This window comes from Cydia pomonella, chromosome 20 (assembly GCF_033807575.1).
Source record: "Cydia pomonella isolate Wapato2018A chromosome 20, ilCydPomo1, whole genome shotgun sequence".
NCBI lineage: Eukaryota > Metazoa > Arthropoda > Insecta > Lepidoptera > Tortricidae > Cydia > Cydia pomonella.
In genome coordinates, this window is record NC_084722.1 from 10,607,873 (window position 1) to 10,627,343 (window position 19,471).

Here is a 19,471-nt window from a genome sequence, read left to right on the forward strand (position 1 = left end):
GAATATGGGACGGTGCCAGGGTATCTACGCATGTAGCATCCCAGACAAGGGGCCGTCCCATACTCCAAGGCACCAACGTCATTCCATCAGGCCTCTTACCATCATCCCTGACCAGGCCGTTGGGCTCGAGGACCGCCGGCACCTTGGCACTAACAAAGGCCCTACGAATGACGTCATTGATGCTGGCGTGCCGAGGTATCCTCCCAGCACTTCGGCTGCAAGAGAGGCCGTGGTGGCCTAGGTTGTCTACCATGACGCCGCATTGGCATCGGTGAGGCATGTTTGTTGATGCTCCTATTCTAAGGCAAGTGGCCAACCGGAAAGTTGAGTTGTCCAGCAAAGTTCCTATTGTTGGTGATGGAAGTGCCTGCAACCACAGACCCGACTCCCACTCCGCTGTCGCAATGAGACGAGCTCGATCTGTTGGACTTAGTGCCGTCTCTAGGAGGCTGTTCCTTGTTAGACGACAGAGAGGCTCGTCCCACTGCCTTTGCGAGCATGGGTTGACAGGTGGGTCTGTGTTGGGGCATGTTAGTGACCATACGTTCTTGGCCTCGGAACAGTGCGCAGCCTCCAGGACCCCAAGAGAAGGGGCTAAAATTTTCCCGATAAGGTTTTGAGCACCGTGTACCGAAGCCAAGAAAGCTGGTAGCGCCACGCTGGAAATTTTGCGGATGCCCAGGCCACCCAACCTAACGGGCAGGCTAGCCTGGGTCCAAGTTCTTTCCCCAAAAGATATGTTGAAGACGGTGGTGAGAGTTTCTAAAATTAAATTGTCCAAATTTGAAATCAAAGTGGGGTGTTTCCAAAAGTGTGATCCGCGAAGTATGTATGTAAATTTTGGAACAAAAAGACAATGTTTCATTATACAATAAGCCGAATGTATGTTAATTTTAGTCAAACGATGTGAAGATGCCTTGAAATTTTGAATTTTTGTATTTATAAAATTTCCAAAAGATTGGTCTAAGATGGGACAGCCAAGAAGATGAAGCGTTTCTTTTGTAATAATTTTGATTCCGGGGGCAAGTTGGTTAAATTGTTCCAATGTGCGTTCTTTGTTTGGGCAGGACTCTTTTCTCTTATTTTAGTAACACATTCATCTTTTAAAACGAAATACCTATAAACGTATGAATAGCTTCGTACGAGTTGTCAATTTTGTCATTTGTCATTACGTGGCTCTACTAGTTTAGGAAAAGAAAACAAGCTTATGGTCGGCTAATTGCAGAAATATCTGTTTCTTATCAAGAATTAATATATTATTAGCAATATGGACAGTAAATGGACTAATCTAGGCCTCATAATAGCAGTTTTTGTCACCTTACTTAGCTCTGTAACTAGCTATACTATCACAGTCGATGCCCATGCCGAAGAGTGCTTTTTCGAACATGTTGAAGCCGATACGAAAATGGGTAAGCCTAATTTATTTAACCTACAGCCGCTTTGTTTGTTTTGTGATTAGTTTTTATTCATTGTACATTGTCAATTACTGACATTCTGTTTTCATATCGCTTAGTTCAAGTTGTTTCCAAATGTAATACATTATTAATGACAAAAATTGTTTTCAGGCCTAACCTTTGAAATAGCAGAGGGTGGGTTCCTTGACATAGATGTGACAATCACGGGCCCCGATGGCACAGTGATATACCACGGCGAGCGAGAGTCCTCAGGCATGTACACATTCTCTGCACATGTGTCTGGTCGCTACACTTACTGCTTCAGCAACAAGATGTCTACTATGACACCAAAGGTAATTTGATACACAACAAAGCTGTTTTTAGGGCACTGTATTATAAAAATATTTTAACAAATTATAAATAAGCAAATGTGACAGCCATTACAGGTTTTATTAAAAACTGTAAAAAGCAATTAATAACAATTAAATTGTAAAGTTAATAGTTATTTATTATTAAATAAACATTTGAAATCATAAAATACATAATAAAAATTATCATATATTATTTTCAATAGCAAATTGAACATGAAAAAATATTCCACAGGTTGTAATGTTCAACCTGGAAATCGGAGATGCCCCCCACAAGGCAGAAGGAGACAAGGATGAGGCAGTGGACCATAACAAACTGGAAGACATGATTAAAGAGCTAGCCACCACTCTCAAGACTGTCAAGCATGAGCAAGAGTACATGCAGGTAATTCATATTAAAAAAAAAAATTATTGAACACAACTATGACACACCATCGTGAACCTTATTCCAATACATTAAGGTTATATTAAAACTTAACCGTGCGCATCTGTGGCCGTCTTTGTTGGTCAGATTAATGTAAAAAGTTTAAGGTAGGTATTCACCACACATAGGTAAGTTTTGGTAGCTTGATTGGTAGTGGTAGGCTAGCCAGATCTAAAGTTGAAGTCCAACATGCACAGAAGATTTTTTTGCTAACAGGCTTTTTCGCCGAGTCCAAAATAATGATTCAATTCGGTTTTATCTTCCACTTCTTTCTTATTTTTAACCACTTAACTAGTGTGTCATCGGAGTAAACCAAAAATTTTATTTGTCAAAATGTGTTGCAAAATCTCTCTAAGAGGTTGCAACGACTCATAAAACAGGAAAAAAATACTGGTTACTAAAGGGTTTATGAAGTCGTAAAGCCCGTTATAATATTACATTACTATAAAGGACGGAAAACGAAGGGTTGCAGGCCAAGTAGATATAGACGGATAGGAATACGCGGCCGGCACGCCGAGATTTGTAGTGCTTTTCTCAAACTTGCAATTAAATAATAATAAAATAGAAAAAACTATAAGGCTGTATCTCCTAAACCGTGCGTCGTAGCGCAAAAATAATTAAATTTTCATTCCCCTTTGGAACCCTGAAACAATATTTAACAAACACAAAAAGAAAAAAACCAAAAAAAAGCATAATGGCTGAATTTTGCTTATAGGTTTTTTAAGGTTGAATGCCACGACATGCCATAATTTGACGTTTAAAAACAAAAGAATGTTGCCTTACAGGCCTAGGTGTGTAAGGCTGTATGAAATTCCTTTACATATCATCTTCAATCATTGCACCTGATATGTGGTATTTCCGGACCTAATTATTTTTTTTAATTCCATGTCCATATTTCATTATAAGTTTGAGAAAATAATATTTATGTAAAATTTGCAGGTCCGCGACCGCATCCACCGCTCCATCAACGAGAGCACGAACTCGCGCGTGGTGCTGTGGTCAGTGTTTGAGGCGTCCGTGCTGCTCGTCATGACCGTGGGGCAGGTGTACTACCTCAAGCGGTTCTTCGAGGTCCAGCGCGTCGTTTAACGCACCATTCACTGCCGGGTTTTGAGTAATTTACAGAGTTCGCAATATGAAGCATGCGCCAGGCTTATTATTTTCGTGTTTATAAAGCATTCGTCATTTTCACGGATGACCTGTCATAGGGTATCAAAGAAAAACAGTCCAATATAGATTCGGTTTATCCAAAAGGTATGGTTGATTGGTGCAAGTTACTAGTGAATCAAATAACGCGAGTGCTAAATAAAATCCTGTATTGTATCTATGAGCTATCTTACTCGAAATCAGTGGGGTTTTGTATTTAAAATCAATTTGTCACTAGGCGAAATGTGTTTTTAGTTCAATCAGCAGTGTTATGCATATTTTAACCAACGCAATGTTTCTTTATAGTGATAAAAAATATATGTTGTTAGAACTGAGAACATAGACAGCCTGTATGACTTCAACTCGCTCCCAGTATGTGACAATATCATGACTGCTTTCATATTATTATAATCAAGTGATGACACTCTACAATAGACCTTATTTATAAGTGTTTATGAGCTACTTTTGTACTTACTTCGGTATAAGGCTCGCCATCATTTGAGGTTTGTTTATTTACGAATTCGAACCATCTGTACAAACAAACGCATTCAGAATGATAAATAGGATTCGTTATATTAATATAATCGATTATTGTAATATAATGAACCCCAAATATCATGCCACGCACGCACATATCTGTGGAATAGTGCTCATTTCGTTGTTATCCCCGTAAAATAAAATTACCATGATCAGTTTATGATGACCATAGTACAAAGGAACTGGGTGGTCACTGCCAACGCACTTGGTCAATATTTGGCAATCATTCACCCCTTTTTCGCAAACATGGCTCTGTTTATCTTTTCTTTTTATACTAAAGAAAGAGATGCACTACGAATATTTGTAATATTTTAATAGGTACTCTAGTTTAGGTGGGATAATCGAGATAAGCCGTAATGGAGTTTTCGCGCAAATCTTCTGTTTGTAATAGTAATCATCACAAGGGAGCGAGGCGTGGACGCGTTCTGATCTGAGGTGTGACCGCGTGAGTTATCGAGTTATGAGTTTTGATGAAATAAATTAATATAATGTTTGTACATTAGTGTGTTTTATTACCTTCAGGCTTCTCTACAAACTTGAGAGTTCTTTACAGTTAACAAAATTGTTTATTAAACTAAATATTTTTATACATATATTGGGCACAAAAATAATGTTTCTAAAATATTTTTACGCGTAAATAAAATAGATAGTTTTACTTATCAAATGCACCGTAAGTACATACACTTAACACAATATACATCTATAACTGGTGTACTGCCTCTTAGCTAATATTTTATACTTAAAACGACCTTTCAACACAACCAATTCAGATCCAAAATAAAGTGGAGTTACTTGAAGTATACCAGTTTTAACAAGATTATGTCACAACCTCTCTTTCATAGCATTAATCAGTTCATTCTTACTAAATTCTAAATTAACTACTACGGAAGCTCTAGAAGCAACAAGTACTTAGTTTTATGTAGTTTGCATGCATTGCATACAGCATGGCGCTATTGTTTAGATAATTACTATAATATACGTAAATACTACTACTAACTTTTATTAAAATTTTAATTCACTTTTGTGCACTATGGGTATTGACTGCCTGAAATAAAAGCTTTTTATTTAATAAAGTAATGTCCTACTTTAAAACCGCTTAGAATTTTTCATCGAGTGTGCTCGTGTCGCCGTCGGTACCAAGTTTTGTTTTATTTGTTAGACTGCTGCGAAATGAGCTGGATATTGTATGTTTTATATATCAGACTACGGCGGTCAATAGGTTAATGTGCAAGTAATTATCTAAACAATTGCTCCATATGCTCATCGCGTCATGTTGCTAGGCCGCGTCTACCATAGTCGTACTAAAAAAAATGTCGAACGGCGAGGCACACGACAAATCGAGGCAAAATTGTATAATGTATAGAGCCCCTAAGGCAGGTCGAGGCGGCCGATGACGAGCGCGGGCAGCGCGGTGCCGGCGGGCAGCTGGCGCGCGGCGGCCGACGCGCCCGGCAGCGCCAGCAGCACGCCCGCGCCGCACGCGCTCAGCAGTCGGCTGCTGCACTGGTGGGGAAAATTATATGTCGTTTTAACAATACTAATAATAAATATGCCACTAGTCAGGGCACAGCTTCAAATGCGAACGTCTAGTATTGTGCAGTTTCAACCCAGTGGTACAGCTTCAAAGGGATTTGAGCAGCGTGCACCGAGGCCGCTCGCATATGCTCCGCTTGAGCGTCCACGGTATGCACACGACACATAAATACGCAAATGCTATGGAATGGCATTATAACCTAAATCCTATGAGATACCATGGATGGGCAAACGTAGTAGTAGGGTACACCCTCTGACAAGGTGGAGTGACGGTGTATTCCCATCTGTGCCCGCCCCCCGGTCAGGTCAGGTCCATTTTTATTTCACGAATTGGAATTTTAACTGTTCTAATAAAAACTCTCAAAATCGACATTTGTATAATAAAAAGAATGGAAGAAAAAGAGGCCGTCACAGATGGGAAGGATCCCGCCGGGAGGCCAAGTTCCCGCCGGGGAATACACCGGAGTAACGATCTTCGCAAGGTGACTAGCAGAAACTAGATGAAAGTGGCCGTTAATCGCGCTCGTTGACGTGAAGTGGGAGAGGGATATGTCCAGCAGTGGACCAGTACAGGCTGGTGATGATGACGTACCTGGCTGCACGAGGGATTCATAGGCAATGAAAATGCAGATGAACTTGCCAGAGCCGGATCCGCAAATAACCACATAGGTCCGGAACCATTCGTGGGGCTCTCACAGGGAACCATTATAACGGCTATTAAAGACCACACTAAATTCAAAATTCAAAAATTTATTCTGCAAGTAGGCCTCAAGGGCTTTTTTAAGTCAATACAACATTTATAGTAACATCATATAGTGACATGAAAAATACATAACAACATTTATAAATACAACAGCCAATAAATACCTGGGTAAACATTACATTATAATAATCTTAAAATAAATAATTAATACAATACAATAGAGATGTATAGTCTCTATGGTTAAAAACACATTAAATCTGGAAATGTAAAAGGTCCCCAATGTCAGAGTACTAATACTAATAAAATTTGGAGGTTTAAAGTCTCTCCAAGTGTCAAAATAAAATTTATACTAAATAAATAAACCGCGTCTGGACTGTTAAACTAGCAGTCTCATAAACTAATGCTACATTCTGTACATAACTAGTATGTACCAAGTCAAGTATATTATACAATATGACAGAGACGTATAGTCTCCACGGTTAATACATTAAGTTTGGAGATGTATAAGGTCCCCACGGTCTGAGAAAAATAATAATACACAATAATAAGATTTGGAGGTGTAAAGGTTCTCCAAATGTCAAAGAATAATAAATAAAAAAAATTGTATGAAATACATATTTCACGTCAAGATACGAGGACGAGAAACCAAAAAGAATGGGACAGTCTGACGGGTCTAAAGCACTCAAAGCTCTTCATACAAGAAGTAGACTCCGGTTGGAGCAAAAAGCTATGGAAACTTAGCAGGAGACAACTCCAAATTATAACAGGGGTGTTTACGGGCCATTATGGGGTCAAAGGGGTTTTGGCCAGGATGGGACACTCTGACAACACCGATTGTCGAATGTGTGGTGAAGAGGAAGAGACAGTAACACACCTAATGTGTGAATGTCACGCCCTCGCCAGACAAAGAATGAAGGACTTTGGAACAGGCTATCTGGAACCAAAGGAATTCAAAAGGCTACCCATAAGCTCCATCACCCGACACATGGAAATGGTCAAAAAGGCTCTTGAGTAGCTAATGGGTCTTTCCTTAGGGGGCAACTACACAAAAGATCCCTATGGGTCGAAGTGTATCCGCAAGGGCCCCCGGTAATTAGAAGATAAGATAAGACCTGGCTGCCGAGCAGCGTGGCGGTGGGTATGTCGCTGTCGGCGGGGTAGGCGAGCGCGGCGCGCGCGTACTCGGGCCGCGGGTCCAGCTGGGCGGGGTGCGACAGTGGACCAGTACAGGCTGGTGATGATGACGTACCTGGCTGCCGAGCAGCGTGGCGGTGGGTATGTCGCTGTCGGCGGGGTAGGCGAGCGCGGCGCGCGCGTACTCGGGCCGCGGGTCCAGCTGGGCGGCGTGCGACAGTGGACCAGTACAGGCTGGTGATGATGACGTACCTGGCTGCCGAGCAGCGTGGCGGTGGGTATGTCGCTGTCGGCGGGGTAGGCGAGCGCGGCGCGCGCGTACTCGGGCCGCGGGTCCAGCTGGGCGACGTGCGACAGTGGACCAGTACAGGCTGGTGATGATGACGTACCTGGCTGCCGAGCAGCGTGGCGGTGGGTATGTCGCTGTCGGCGGGGTAGGCGAGCGCGGCGCGCGCGTACTCGGGCCGCGGGTCCAGCTGGGCGGCGTGCGACAGTGGACCAGTACAGGCTGGTGATGTTGACGTACCTGGCTGCCGAGCAGCGTGGCGGTGGGTATGTCGCTGTCGGCGGGGTAGGCGAGCGCGGCGCGCGCGTACTCGGGCCGCGGGTCCAGCTGGGCGGCGTGCGACAGTGGACCAGTACAGGCTGGTGATGATGACGTACCTGGCTGCCGAGCAGCGTGGCGGTGGGTATGTCGCTGTCGGCGGGGTAGGCGAGCGCGGCGCGCGCGTACTCGGGCCGCGGGTCCAGCTGGGCGGCGTGCGACAGTGGACCAGTACAGGCTGGTGATGATGACGTACCTGGCTGCCGAGCAGCGTGGCGGTGGGTATGTCGCTGTCGGCGGGGTAGGCGAGCGCGGCGCGCGCGTACTCGGGCCGCGGGTCCAGCTGGGCGGCGTGCGACAGTGGACCAGTACAGGCTGGTGATGATGACGTACCTGGCTGCCGAGCAGCGTGGCGGTGGGTATGTCGCTGTCGGCGGGGTAGGCGAGCGCGGCGCGCGCGTACTCGGGCCGCGGGTCCAGCTGGGCGGCGTGCGACAGTGGACCAGTACAGGCTGGTGATGATGACGTACCTGGCTGCCGAGCAGCGTGGCGGTGGGTATGTCGCTGTCGGCGGGGTAGGCGAGCGCGGCGCGCGCGTACTCGGGCCGCGGGTCCAGCTGGGCGGCGTGCGACAGTGGACCAGTACAGGCTGGTGATGATGACGTACCTGGCTGCCGAGCAGCGTGGCGGTGGGTATGTCGCTGTCGGCGGGGTAGGCGAGCGCGGCGCGCGCGTACTCGGGCCGCGGGTCCAGCTGGGCGGCGTGCGACAGTGGACCAGTACAGGCTGGTGATGATGACGTACCTGGCTGCCGAGCAGCGTGGCGGTGGGTATGTCGCTGTCGGCGGGGTAGGCGAGCGCGGCGCGCGCGTACTCGGGCCGCGGGTCCAGCTGGGCGGCGTGCGACAGTGGACCAGTACAGGCTGGTGATGATGACGTACCTGGCTGCCGAGCAGCGTGGCGGTGGGTATGTCGCTGTCGGCGGGGTAGGCGAGCGCGGCGCGCGCGTACTCGGGCCGCGGGTCCAGCTGGGCGGCGTGCGACAGTGGACCAGTACAGGCTGGTGATGATGACGTACCTGGCTGCCGAGCAGCGTGGCGGTGGGTATGTCGCTGTCGGCGGGGTAGGCGAGCGCGGCGCGCGCGTACTCGGGCCGCGGGTCCAGCTGGGCGGCGTGCGACAGTGGACCAGTACAGGCTGGTGATGATGACGTACCTGGCTGCCGAGCAGCGTGGCGGTGGGTATGTCGCTGTCGGCGGGGTAGGCGAGCGCGGCGCGCGCGTACTCGGGCCGCGGGTCCAGCTGGGCGGCGTGCGACAGGCGCACGCGCAGTCGTGGCCACTCGGGGTTGCGGCCGCTGCACACCTTGGACGATATCAAGAAAACGGTGACCTCATCGTGATCGTAATATTGATCGTTGTGTAAGGGTATCGATAATTGAATGTTTTAGTATAGATGTCATGTAACCAAACGCTGGAATTCGACCCCGACCCCGAACCACTCTAAACTATATTATTTACCTTCTTAGTGTGAGAAAAGCCACCTACGCATAAATTAAAGAAAACTTTAATTCGAATTAAAGGATATTAGTACGAAAGTTTAGAGGGTAGTTTGAGAAAAATCGTTTTTTTTTCAAAACATTTGCTTGATGATTTATTACCTTGAGGGCTCGAATTACGAACAGCAGGCAGCACACATACGCTGACACTGGGTTACCTGCAAATGTAAAAACATTAGTAGGTAGGTACAGTCAGCAAAGCTTAGCTGCATACAAACGTGTATGCAGATTGCAGGAGTGCTAAGCTAATAGTTAAGATGACTGTACATTTTAATTAAAAATGCAAGTACAAAATATCATCACACATGTTATCTAATCCCACTCACATGACCATGCCTGCAATCTTATCTTTGTCAAATGTTAAGCTCATCAGTTAAAACAAGTGGGTATTAGCCATTTGATTGGGAAATGCATCATAAAATTTACTTTGGAATTCCAGATAATAGTCTCTCGATCAATAATGGTACCTACAGCGTCAATCAAATTTGTTTAAAAAAGTACATACTTTGTGTGACTTATTTAGTATTCCTAATGTGTATATTGTATAGTTTAAGTTACCGGGCAGCGCGAAGATGTACTTGGTGCGTCCGTTGAACTGGCAGGTGGCGAAGGTGCTGGGCTTGCCCGGCTTCATGCGCACGCGCCCGAAGTGCAGCGTCGCGCCGAAGTCCTGGGACACATTTATAAGATCTTAATTCGCGAGTCTGTATGAACCTATAAATATCTCGGCCTCCGCTGTCACTCGACATCTATATTATAATGTTGCTGTTTACGAAACACCTTGTAAGGCTTAGCACGCACTGCGATTAATTTCTTGCGGTTTCAATCTTGCAAGTGAGTGTGCTTATATGAAGCATGCCGTACGTTACACTCTTTGTGGTTCTGATACGCGTTCTAAACCTAAGACACCGTTGTAAACGTTTACAGAGAGCACAAGGTCACACACAAAGGTGCAATGTTACTTGTAAAATACTATGATTCTAGCAGTACAATCGAGTTGCATTCATTCTACACCATTTTATACTGTAATGCCCGATTCACATATATTCCAGTGGCATTCCAGTCCAGTGATCGAATCAGTCGCTGGAATGCTACCGGAATAATGTAAACCGGCACTGAAATATAATCATTCTAGTTATAATTCCAGTCCAGTGACTGGAATGATGGTCCACTTATTGATTCCAGCTCGCCCAATCCAACGCCACTGGAATATGTAGACATTAAATAGTGAAAACGTATTGTCTTTTTGGTAACAGTCTCCATAAATTCACTGCATGATGAAAATTACTGGAATTAATTGTAAACGATTCGATCCAGTTCAGTGCTGGATTCGATCACTGGACTGGAAATTTACTGGAATAGATGTGACCGGGGCATAACAGCTCGCTAATTTAAACGAGTAAATTAGTACGGTAACCAATGTGTAGTGACCGTGATTGTCTTATGTTCTCCGTCTAGTATACGTACTGTGCTCGCTATTCGAAATATATTCTTTGATTGATTTTAATTTTGTGGGTTAAATAAATAAATAATAGAATAATAATAAATATTGTTATTATATTATTTATTTGCGGCTTTGCGGTTTTTACTGTAATAGTCAATAGAATCTCGAAACGAGACTACTTTGAATCTTAAAAATTATACCTTCGGTCCCTCTCGTCCATTGAAACACGACCCGATCATACGAAATCCGAAAGAGCCATGGCGCCCGCCAGCCCTATGGTGTAACCGTGGAGTTATCCCCCAACCTTGAGGAGCACCGGCTTCAGCAGGTCCCTCTCGTCCATTGAAACACCATCAGAGCACACGACGACATCAGCGCAAGTTATCCTCATATCTTGAGGAGCACCGGCTTGAGTGAGTCCCTCTCGCCCATAGAGACACCGCCCGAGCCCACACTGACATCAGCGTGAGCCATGGCGCCCGCCAGTGCTCTATGTTATAGCCGTGGAGATTATCGTCATACCTTGAGGAGCACCGGCTTGAGTAAGTCCCTCTCGCCCATGGAGACGCCGCCCGAGCACACAATGACGTCAGCGCGAGCCATAGCGCCCGCCAGCGTGGTTGCTAACTGCGCCGGCTCGTCCTTCGCGATGCCGCAGTCTATGGTATCATAACCGTGTTCCCTGCGAATATAGACACAATACAGTAGTAATTATAAGGGAGATACATAATAACAAAAGAAGTTTTAAACAAAATGGTTAGTTGTAATTAACGTTCGGCCAACACTGCATTGGGTGAGATTTTTACAGAAAGATAGATTTATTTGAAAGTATTGAAAGGGATTTTATGTATTGGCACCTTAACCCTTAAGGGCGTCCCCTATCTGAATGACCTCGCGCGTTCCAACTCCTTCGACCCCCCTTCCTCGTTATTCACCTTTACAACTTGCATTTGCACAAGCAAGCAAATTATTGCGTCCATTCGCTCTCTTAATATTCACTCACTCACTTTAATCTTAAATAAACAGTGAAAAATCAAAATCATACGATCAATTCACAAATAATATTTGCGCGCGCGTCGCGTCGAGTGACACAGGTTCCTCATCTGACGGTCAAGCCGCGACTGCCCCTCGTTGCCCGCACAGACACCTGCACGCCGGGGAAACGCACGAAGTTGAATAATATCGATTTCTCAAAAACTATTTATTTATAAATTTTATAATTGAAAAATCGGCAGACGTTAATGGAAGTGTCAGAATCATTATTCACTATTGGTTACAGTTTCGTGTCTAAACGTTGCATTATATGGGAGTTTATACGGATTTCAACTCGAGAAATAATTATTTACTGGTGATACGATATGTTTTTTGAAATATCAGTAGACAAAATTAAAGAACAATTACCAAGCTAAAATTGTGTACAAAACTTTATTTTTCATACAACGTTCAAGCTTGCTATAGCCACGTAAAACATCGAATTTGGCCTGGTAGCCCCTTAACGTAATCACCAATGGCTTTGCACCTGTACGTTTTTAGGGTTCCGTAATCTGTACCCAAAGGGTCAAACGGGACCCTATTACTGAGACTCCGCTGTCGTCCGTCTGTCACCAGGCTGTATCTCATAACCGTGATAGTTAGCCAGTTGAAATTTCTATAGATTATGTATTTCTGTTGCTAGCGGCAACAGACACTAAACAAATACTAAAATCAGAATAAAATAAATATTTCTTTCCAATCTCGAGGTTCTCATCCAATCTCCGAAGTTAAGCAACGTCGGGCGGGGTCAGTACTTGGATGGGTGACCGTTTTTATAGATAATGGTACGGAAACCTTCCTGTGACTTGGTTTTTTTATTATTAAATATATTGTAAAGTACAAAACTGTCTGTATTGTGGGTTCGTTTGCAGATAAAAATCTAACTTGTCGTAACGTCGTGTTTTTAGAGAACTTATATTTTTGACTATCTAATTTCTCCCAACTTCTATAGGTTTTGATAACCAGTCCAAAATTTTAGATAGAATGCATACAGTAATGAAATTCAGTAGCATGTTATCTGCTGTGAGATAAAAATAACTGTAAATATAAGCAAAAACTTGCTTATATTTACAGTTATTTTTATCTCACAGAAAAAGCGATAACGTCGACAACGAAGATTATAATCAACATTGTTGAAGTCTCATTTTTGATCCACTGTGTACCGTGCCCAGTGGGGTTATCTGACTGACATAAAAATAAGATATTTTGCCAATTTTTTTTTATAAGCTTCTTTATTATCTACTTACACTGTATTTTCTTTTAACCAATCATCAAGACGATTTTAAGAACCGCAAACCGAAAATAATAATTGTAAACATTTGATGTAGGTACTAAGGTACGATGCCACAACACAAGTTTATGAACTATACTTAAGGTGCATTTTCGTCAGTTCATTGTCCGTTACTTGGCTGTGAAGTGAAGCCTGTGAGTGAAGATTTGTGTCATCAGCAACTTATTTTATATAACCTCCTGGGGTTCGAAGTACTAATACTAGGACAAAATCGGTTTGCAGTGAAAGCCCAAGTATCAAAATAGATACTTGAAGCCAAGACCCAGCGTGATAGTACTAGGACAAAATATTTACACGCTCCAGGTGGATTTGAATTACCCGCCATGTCATTTTGACGTTACTGGTTAGTCAGTGTATATATTTGGCATTGTGGCAGCACTGCTTGAAGTGAGCGGGGAGGGATATTTTCGGTCTTCTGTCACAAGACGTCGCAGCAATGACACGTGCAACGAGAAGAGGTTAGTTTAACTTATTATTATCTTTGTAATCTTTACATTTTATTCACTACGATTGGTTTTATTTTCGAGATAAAGAAATAAATCATTCGTAAATACTGTGATTTCAACTTAATTTCGTATATTTTAATATGATTCTTGTATGAAAATGTATTCGTTCTAGTACTAGTACACTGGGCGGTCATACCATAAATTGCTTTTCATATTGATTTACTATGCTCCTTACTCTAATGTGTACTGACAGCAGTACCAGCTCAGAACCTGTGAGTGCAAGCCCTCCGCCAGCCCCGCAACTTATTCGAGGACGAGGTCGAGGTCGATCGTTATGTTTTTGATTGTTAAAATTTACATTTTGTAAGTGGTTTTTTGTAGTTACTTTTTTGTAAAATTAGACTTAAATGTAAATGCTTAAGTTTTATATTGGTCTATTTTTGTAGTGACTATTTATGTTCCTTTTTCTGTAGTTTTTTAATAAAAGAAGATTAATTATGTTAACAAAAAAAATTTTCAAAAGGAATATTTTGTTGATTTGAATGTTAAAATATGTTTTTTCTGTAATAAATTTAAGTTCCTGCTGTGAAGCATGCTATTTTTTTGTATCTTAGATGATATTAATGATGATTAAGTTGATTTCTGCTAGTATAAAGTGTTAAAACTCTTGTTTTCTATAAGATTTTCAAGACTGATTGATGTGATTTATATTATAAGTAAAAGCCCAAAGTGCTAAATATAGAACAAAAGATTATAGTGTTTTTTTTTATTTCCTGGCAAGCCTAAATCATTATTATAACACCCCTAAAATATAAAACTTGTACTTGTTAGGGTTGACCAGATATGAACAATGTTTGTTCTGGGCGTTCAGGACTTTATTAATTAGTTCTAATATTAGGACATTGGGTCTTCCTCGGATGTACCCTCTAAAAATTTGGGTCGTAGGAGGTTATAACCATACCTGAGTAGAACTCTAAGCATAGTTCGGTTGGAGTCTCTGATGTGCGCGGGTTTCAGTTTCGCCTCAGAGGGTTCCTGTAGTTCATTGCCCGTCGAAAGTAGCGCTACCTACGGTTACATAAAATTAAATTAAATTTTGTCATGGACACTATATGTCGATTATAAGCAAGAGACACAGTTTCTGTAATGTGCCGCGTGATCGAGAGCACCAACAGTCTCGCGAATCTGGAATTTCATTTACATGAAGTCTAGAGACCGGGTACTGTGTACTGTAGGAATATTTTAATTAGTATTAAACTAATGATCTGACGTAGGACGTAAGGTTATTGTTCTTATTGAGCATTTATATGCAATAAACTATGTCTAATGCAAATAAAATGAATCGAATTGATTCTATCATATCGGAAAATATGTTAAACAATAGTACTTACTTTTGGGTGTCCTTTGACAGTAATATTCAGGTGACCGGCTCCTGCCAGGATCCCAATGTGCCCCGCATCCAGAACAGATCCTGATGGAAATTCATGATAGGCTCATTAATAAGGTCGGTGTACCTACACCGCAAGCGTGAGCATGGACGTGTGAACTGTAATGTATGAAGTCTCATAAGATACGTAACACCGCGCTGCACGCACATGACGTGCAAGCGGTGTGACGTGTCATGGGAAGATTCATAGATTACAATTCGCACGTTTACGTCGTTGCGCAAGCATCCGGCACAAGCGAGATATTTCTAAATATTTGTGATATTGCACTAAACAAAGTAAAGGGCTAACATTTTTGTCTTATTCTTCTTCTTTATTTGCCATGGCCTAACGGACGTCGGCGACCACCTTTGCCATCTCTCTTCTGCTCTTGGCCATTCTTGCCAGTACGGCTGCGTTATTCACGTTCGTCCATTTCTTAATATTGTCAAGCCATATGAACCTCCTTCTTCCCCTTCCCCTGTTGCCATCAATTTTTCCTTCCAATATTAGTTGTAGTATATTATATTTGTCATTTCTGTATAAGTAATTATTTTTTCTGTATATATGTCCAAAATAAGACATTTTCCTTTTTTTCACCGTAACCAAAACCTCCAACTTTTTCTCCATTCTTTTAAGTACTTATTAGGTACAATATTTAAATTAGTTTCACCTATCCCTTCAGCAGAAGTCCTATTAGTTGATTGAGCTGAAACTTCACATACTTATGTAAGTGAAGTGATGAGTTGAGTGGAAATGCAACATGATGGTACCACCGAGCTGATATGATGTTGGAGACCGAAAGCGGCCATAGGATTTCTGTGATAAAACAACGCAACCTCATTGTGTATCTCAGGTATTATAGTTTATGTATCCGTACCTTTCTTGACCAGTTCAGCTCCCATGGGTATGTCGAAGCCGATGGGCCGCACGTCCTGGCCCGCCGTCGGCGCCACCATGATTTCCACTTCTAACTCTGTATCACCGTCTTCTGATGCTGACACTAATTTAGTGTCTTCCACCTGTACAATGTAATCTAATAATTATGTGGATACCACAAGATGGATAATAAAATGCAGATTTTCACGGATGAGAGAGCGTGAGGATTGTTCGCAAAACCACATTCCTTATTACACTTCCACTTATTACGTCCAAATGTTATTTAATTAATTACGTTTTTATAACGTAACATTGGTCATTGGTTTGAGTAATTAATTAACTACACACAGCACCATATTTGGCTTACGCACTTGAGCGTCGGCGTCTAGGTAGCCCTATGGAAAATAGTATCGCAGTGCACTTGCGCCAACGTTTCGTTGAGCAGCAGCCATAGAGTTGTTTAGACGACGACACTCGGGAAGGTATCTCTAAGTAACCCAAGTCGCGCGGTTCCGAGTTCCGACCTACAGAACAGCATCCACTATTCGCTCCAGCGGGCAACGCCGAGCCGGTGTTGAAGCGCACGCACTGTTCGGGAGCCGTCGGCGCCTCGCTCGCCGGCAACGCCGCGCGCACCGTGCGAACCCCCGTCGCAGCTTACTGTTTAGTGGTTACAGAGACCACTCCGCGTGGTTCCTACTTGCATGACAGCATCCGCTCCGGCGGGCAACGCCGCCCCAGTATTGCCGCGCGCGAACTGTCCGGATGCTAAGTGCTAACGGCGCCTCGCCCGCTGTCAGCGTCGCACTCACCATGCGAACGTAATTTGAGTGTACGCAATTCCTACCTGTACGACAGCATCCGCTCCGGCGGGCAACGCCGCGCCTGTGTTAACGCGCGCGCACTGTCCGGGGGCTAAAGGTGCCGTCGGTGCCTCGCCTGCCGTCAGCGCCGCGCGCACCGTGCGAACGCCGGCCCCGTCGCAGCTTAGAACTGCGTAACCTGAATCAACACTCGTCGAATGAAGTTCGCATAGAAATAATGGTGGACTATAAATATGTAAACTTGACAAACAACAAGAAAGTCCTATAAAAAAAATTAACCATTAATTAAACTTTTTGATACCTCATAAGAATATTTTTAAAGATATGGTTACTGGAATAAGTGCTTAAATAATAATTACCATCTTTAACTGAGGCAGGGAATGGTGGCATAGGTTCCTTAGTACACAAAGATTCAGCTACCACTCTGCCCAGAGCCTTCTCAATTGGAACTATCTCCAAAACATGAACCCACTCCCGCATCACATTATCCACAGTTTGGAACGCCTCCTTCATTTCTATCATTGGGAACGGGGATTCCCGGGCTCTAAATGCTACTTTACCCAATACCACATTACTAGTTTTATGCCCATGAGAACAGGAGTTGAACTGCATAGAGTCATGTATAGTTCTCACTTCTTGTAACTCATCATTGATCAGAGCTAAAGCATGGGTTAAAACAGGCTTTACAACTGCAAAACATTCAGTAACAGCCTTTTTGCTACCTGGAAAATTAATGATTAAAGTTCTGCCTCTTATCCCAGCCACTGCTCTTGAGAGCATTGCCATTGGAGTCTTCTCTAGACTCGCCTGAGTTATAGCAGCTGTAATAGCCGGTGCATCTCTATGGATCACAGCCTTAGAGGCCTCAGGAGTCACATCTCGAGAGCTAAACCCAGTCCCTCCTGTTGTTAAAATTAGGTTTACGTGAGCTTCATCACAGAAGTACTTAAGCTCTTTTTCGATAATCTCCCGTTCATCTGGGATGATAATTGTATGCAAGTTTGCCTTGGGGAATAATTCTTTTACAGAAGCAGCTAGAGCAGGCCCGGATGTGTCCTTGGAGTTGTCTTTAAAGCAAGTGTCACTGATGGTCAACACTGCCACAGCTTTAACCATTTTTTAAACTAAAAAGATAAATAAAGAATATATTATATTTTCAAACTTTCTTAATTACTCTATTATGAATTTCAATTATTTAACACAAAATTACGATTCAATTTAAAGAATCAAGACCTTTTTGACTTCTTTCCGAGATTAATGAGTTTTATACAGTTTATACACAATACAAAATATGCGTTACGAAAACGTCTCTTTTTTACAAAGTCGGAGATATAATAGGGGCATAGTCTCCAGAAGCAAATGTATTGTTATCAATATCATTAACATGCAATACAAACAAGATATAATGGCATAATGAAAGTCGGTACTTACGTTACACGCCGGTGCACACTGTAATGATAACAAAATACAACCTATACGTAATACTTAAGACGTATTATTGGTTTCTGAATGGGTATGCGATAGAAAGATTATTACTGTTACATCAGAATGATAAAACAACAATGTGTAAATATAGATAAGGAAGGATTATTTAGATCAAAATCAAACGCTGCCGCGTAACCTTGAGCGGTCAACAATGTGATGAGTGTCAACTATGTGTCAACCCTCAACTGTCACAAATGTCATCTTTGATATTGGCAAGCTATTTGAGCTAGCCGTAATACCGCTTAATAGTTTTTATTTTTGGACTGGCGATAGCCTACAAAGTATTAAATATCGACACGGACAAAGTGCCAAAAATGTATATACACGACCTTATTGCCCCTACATTAAGGTATTGTGTACATATTCCTATGTCTGTGCCGTGTAGTTTGTTCTGTACATAGTGTAGTGTTCATATTGTTTAATAGTTGTATAAGTTGTATGTAGTCTATTAGTTAGTGGTAATTTGTATTTCTTTGCAGATCGGATACTCCACCGAACACTGTCTATGACCGTAATATGATAAGATTAATATACTAGCCGTGTCTTACCCAACCTCGACATTGGCAGAATCATCAACACCTTGATGGAGCCATAACACGAAAAATTGATTGATATAGAACGGCCATTTGGCGCTGACTAAGCGCCGACGCTCATAAGTCGCCGCTTTTGAGTCGCTCGCAAAGACGCCGGTGTGCGGTTGCTCTAATTCCTTGACTGTATAAGATTGGCAAAGCATTCTTCAAAAAATCTATATAGAGTCACAGAATAAGTAATAGTAATACCGTACAGAAAGGAAACTTCCTACAAAACCAAAGTTTGACAGCGATTCAGGGCCGAATCGTGATGTTTTAAATAATTTCTAAACTATCCCTTTCGGCTATTTAGGGTTATCAAAATTCATCTAATTTTCTTATCTGTGATTGTGCACGCCAAGGAACGTCAAGTTGTGCCAACCCTAACAATTGCAGGGAGAAGCCCAAACCCACAGGCAACGTGTAAAGTAAAGCGGGCTTTAAGACGTACGCAAAACCTTCGCGCCTGCGCATTACGCACACCTCCATAGCAGCCCGCGTAACCAACATGCCACTCGTAACGCTCCGTAGCGAACGAAACGCAACTGTCACTGTCGCATTAATAAGGAAAAGTGATAGAGACAAAGAGTAAAGTAAGGATAAAGATGACTACGCTGCGCTACGGAGCGTTAACGATTGACATGTTGGCTACGCAGGCTGGTACCGCAGAATAAATAATAGTACTACCGTACAGAAATGACACTTCCTACAAAACCGAAGTTTGACAGCGATT

The 19,471-nt window shown here is 43.0% G+C and overlaps 2 protein-coding genes across 2 annotated transcripts; one reads left to right on the forward strand and one right to left on the reverse strand.

Moving 5' to 3' along the window:
- The first annotated feature begins 1,162 nt into the window (after positions 1-1,162).
- Positions 1,163-4,366, forward strand: LOC133529360 (transmembrane emp24 domain-containing protein 2). The gene is made up of 4 exons (XM_061867066.1): positions 1,163-1,409; positions 1,566-1,747; positions 1,998-2,147; positions 3,126-4,366. Exons 1-4 carry the CDS (start codon positions 1,268-1,270, stop codon positions 3,273-3,275), a joined length of 624 nt encoding a protein of 207 aa, XP_061723050.1. The 5' UTR covers positions 1,163-1,267; the 3' UTR covers positions 3,276-4,366.
- Positions 4,358-19,295, reverse strand: LOC133529363 (gephyrin). Its single transcript, XM_061867068.1, has 11 exons — positions 18,113-19,295; positions 17,041-17,805; positions 16,705-16,859; positions 15,859-16,000; positions 14,946-15,025; positions 14,516-14,622; positions 11,308-11,467; positions 9,900-10,011; positions 9,444-9,499; positions 8,999-9,148; positions 4,358-5,372 (listed from the first exon to the last, which is right to left on the reverse strand). The coding sequence occupies exons 2-11, from the start codon at positions 17,795-17,797 to the stop codon at positions 5,238-5,240; spliced, it is 1,854 nt and encodes a 617-aa protein (XP_061723052.1). The 5' UTR covers positions 17,798-17,805; positions 18,113-19,295; the 3' UTR covers positions 4,358-5,237.
- Positions 19,296-19,471: the final 176 nt, after the last annotated feature.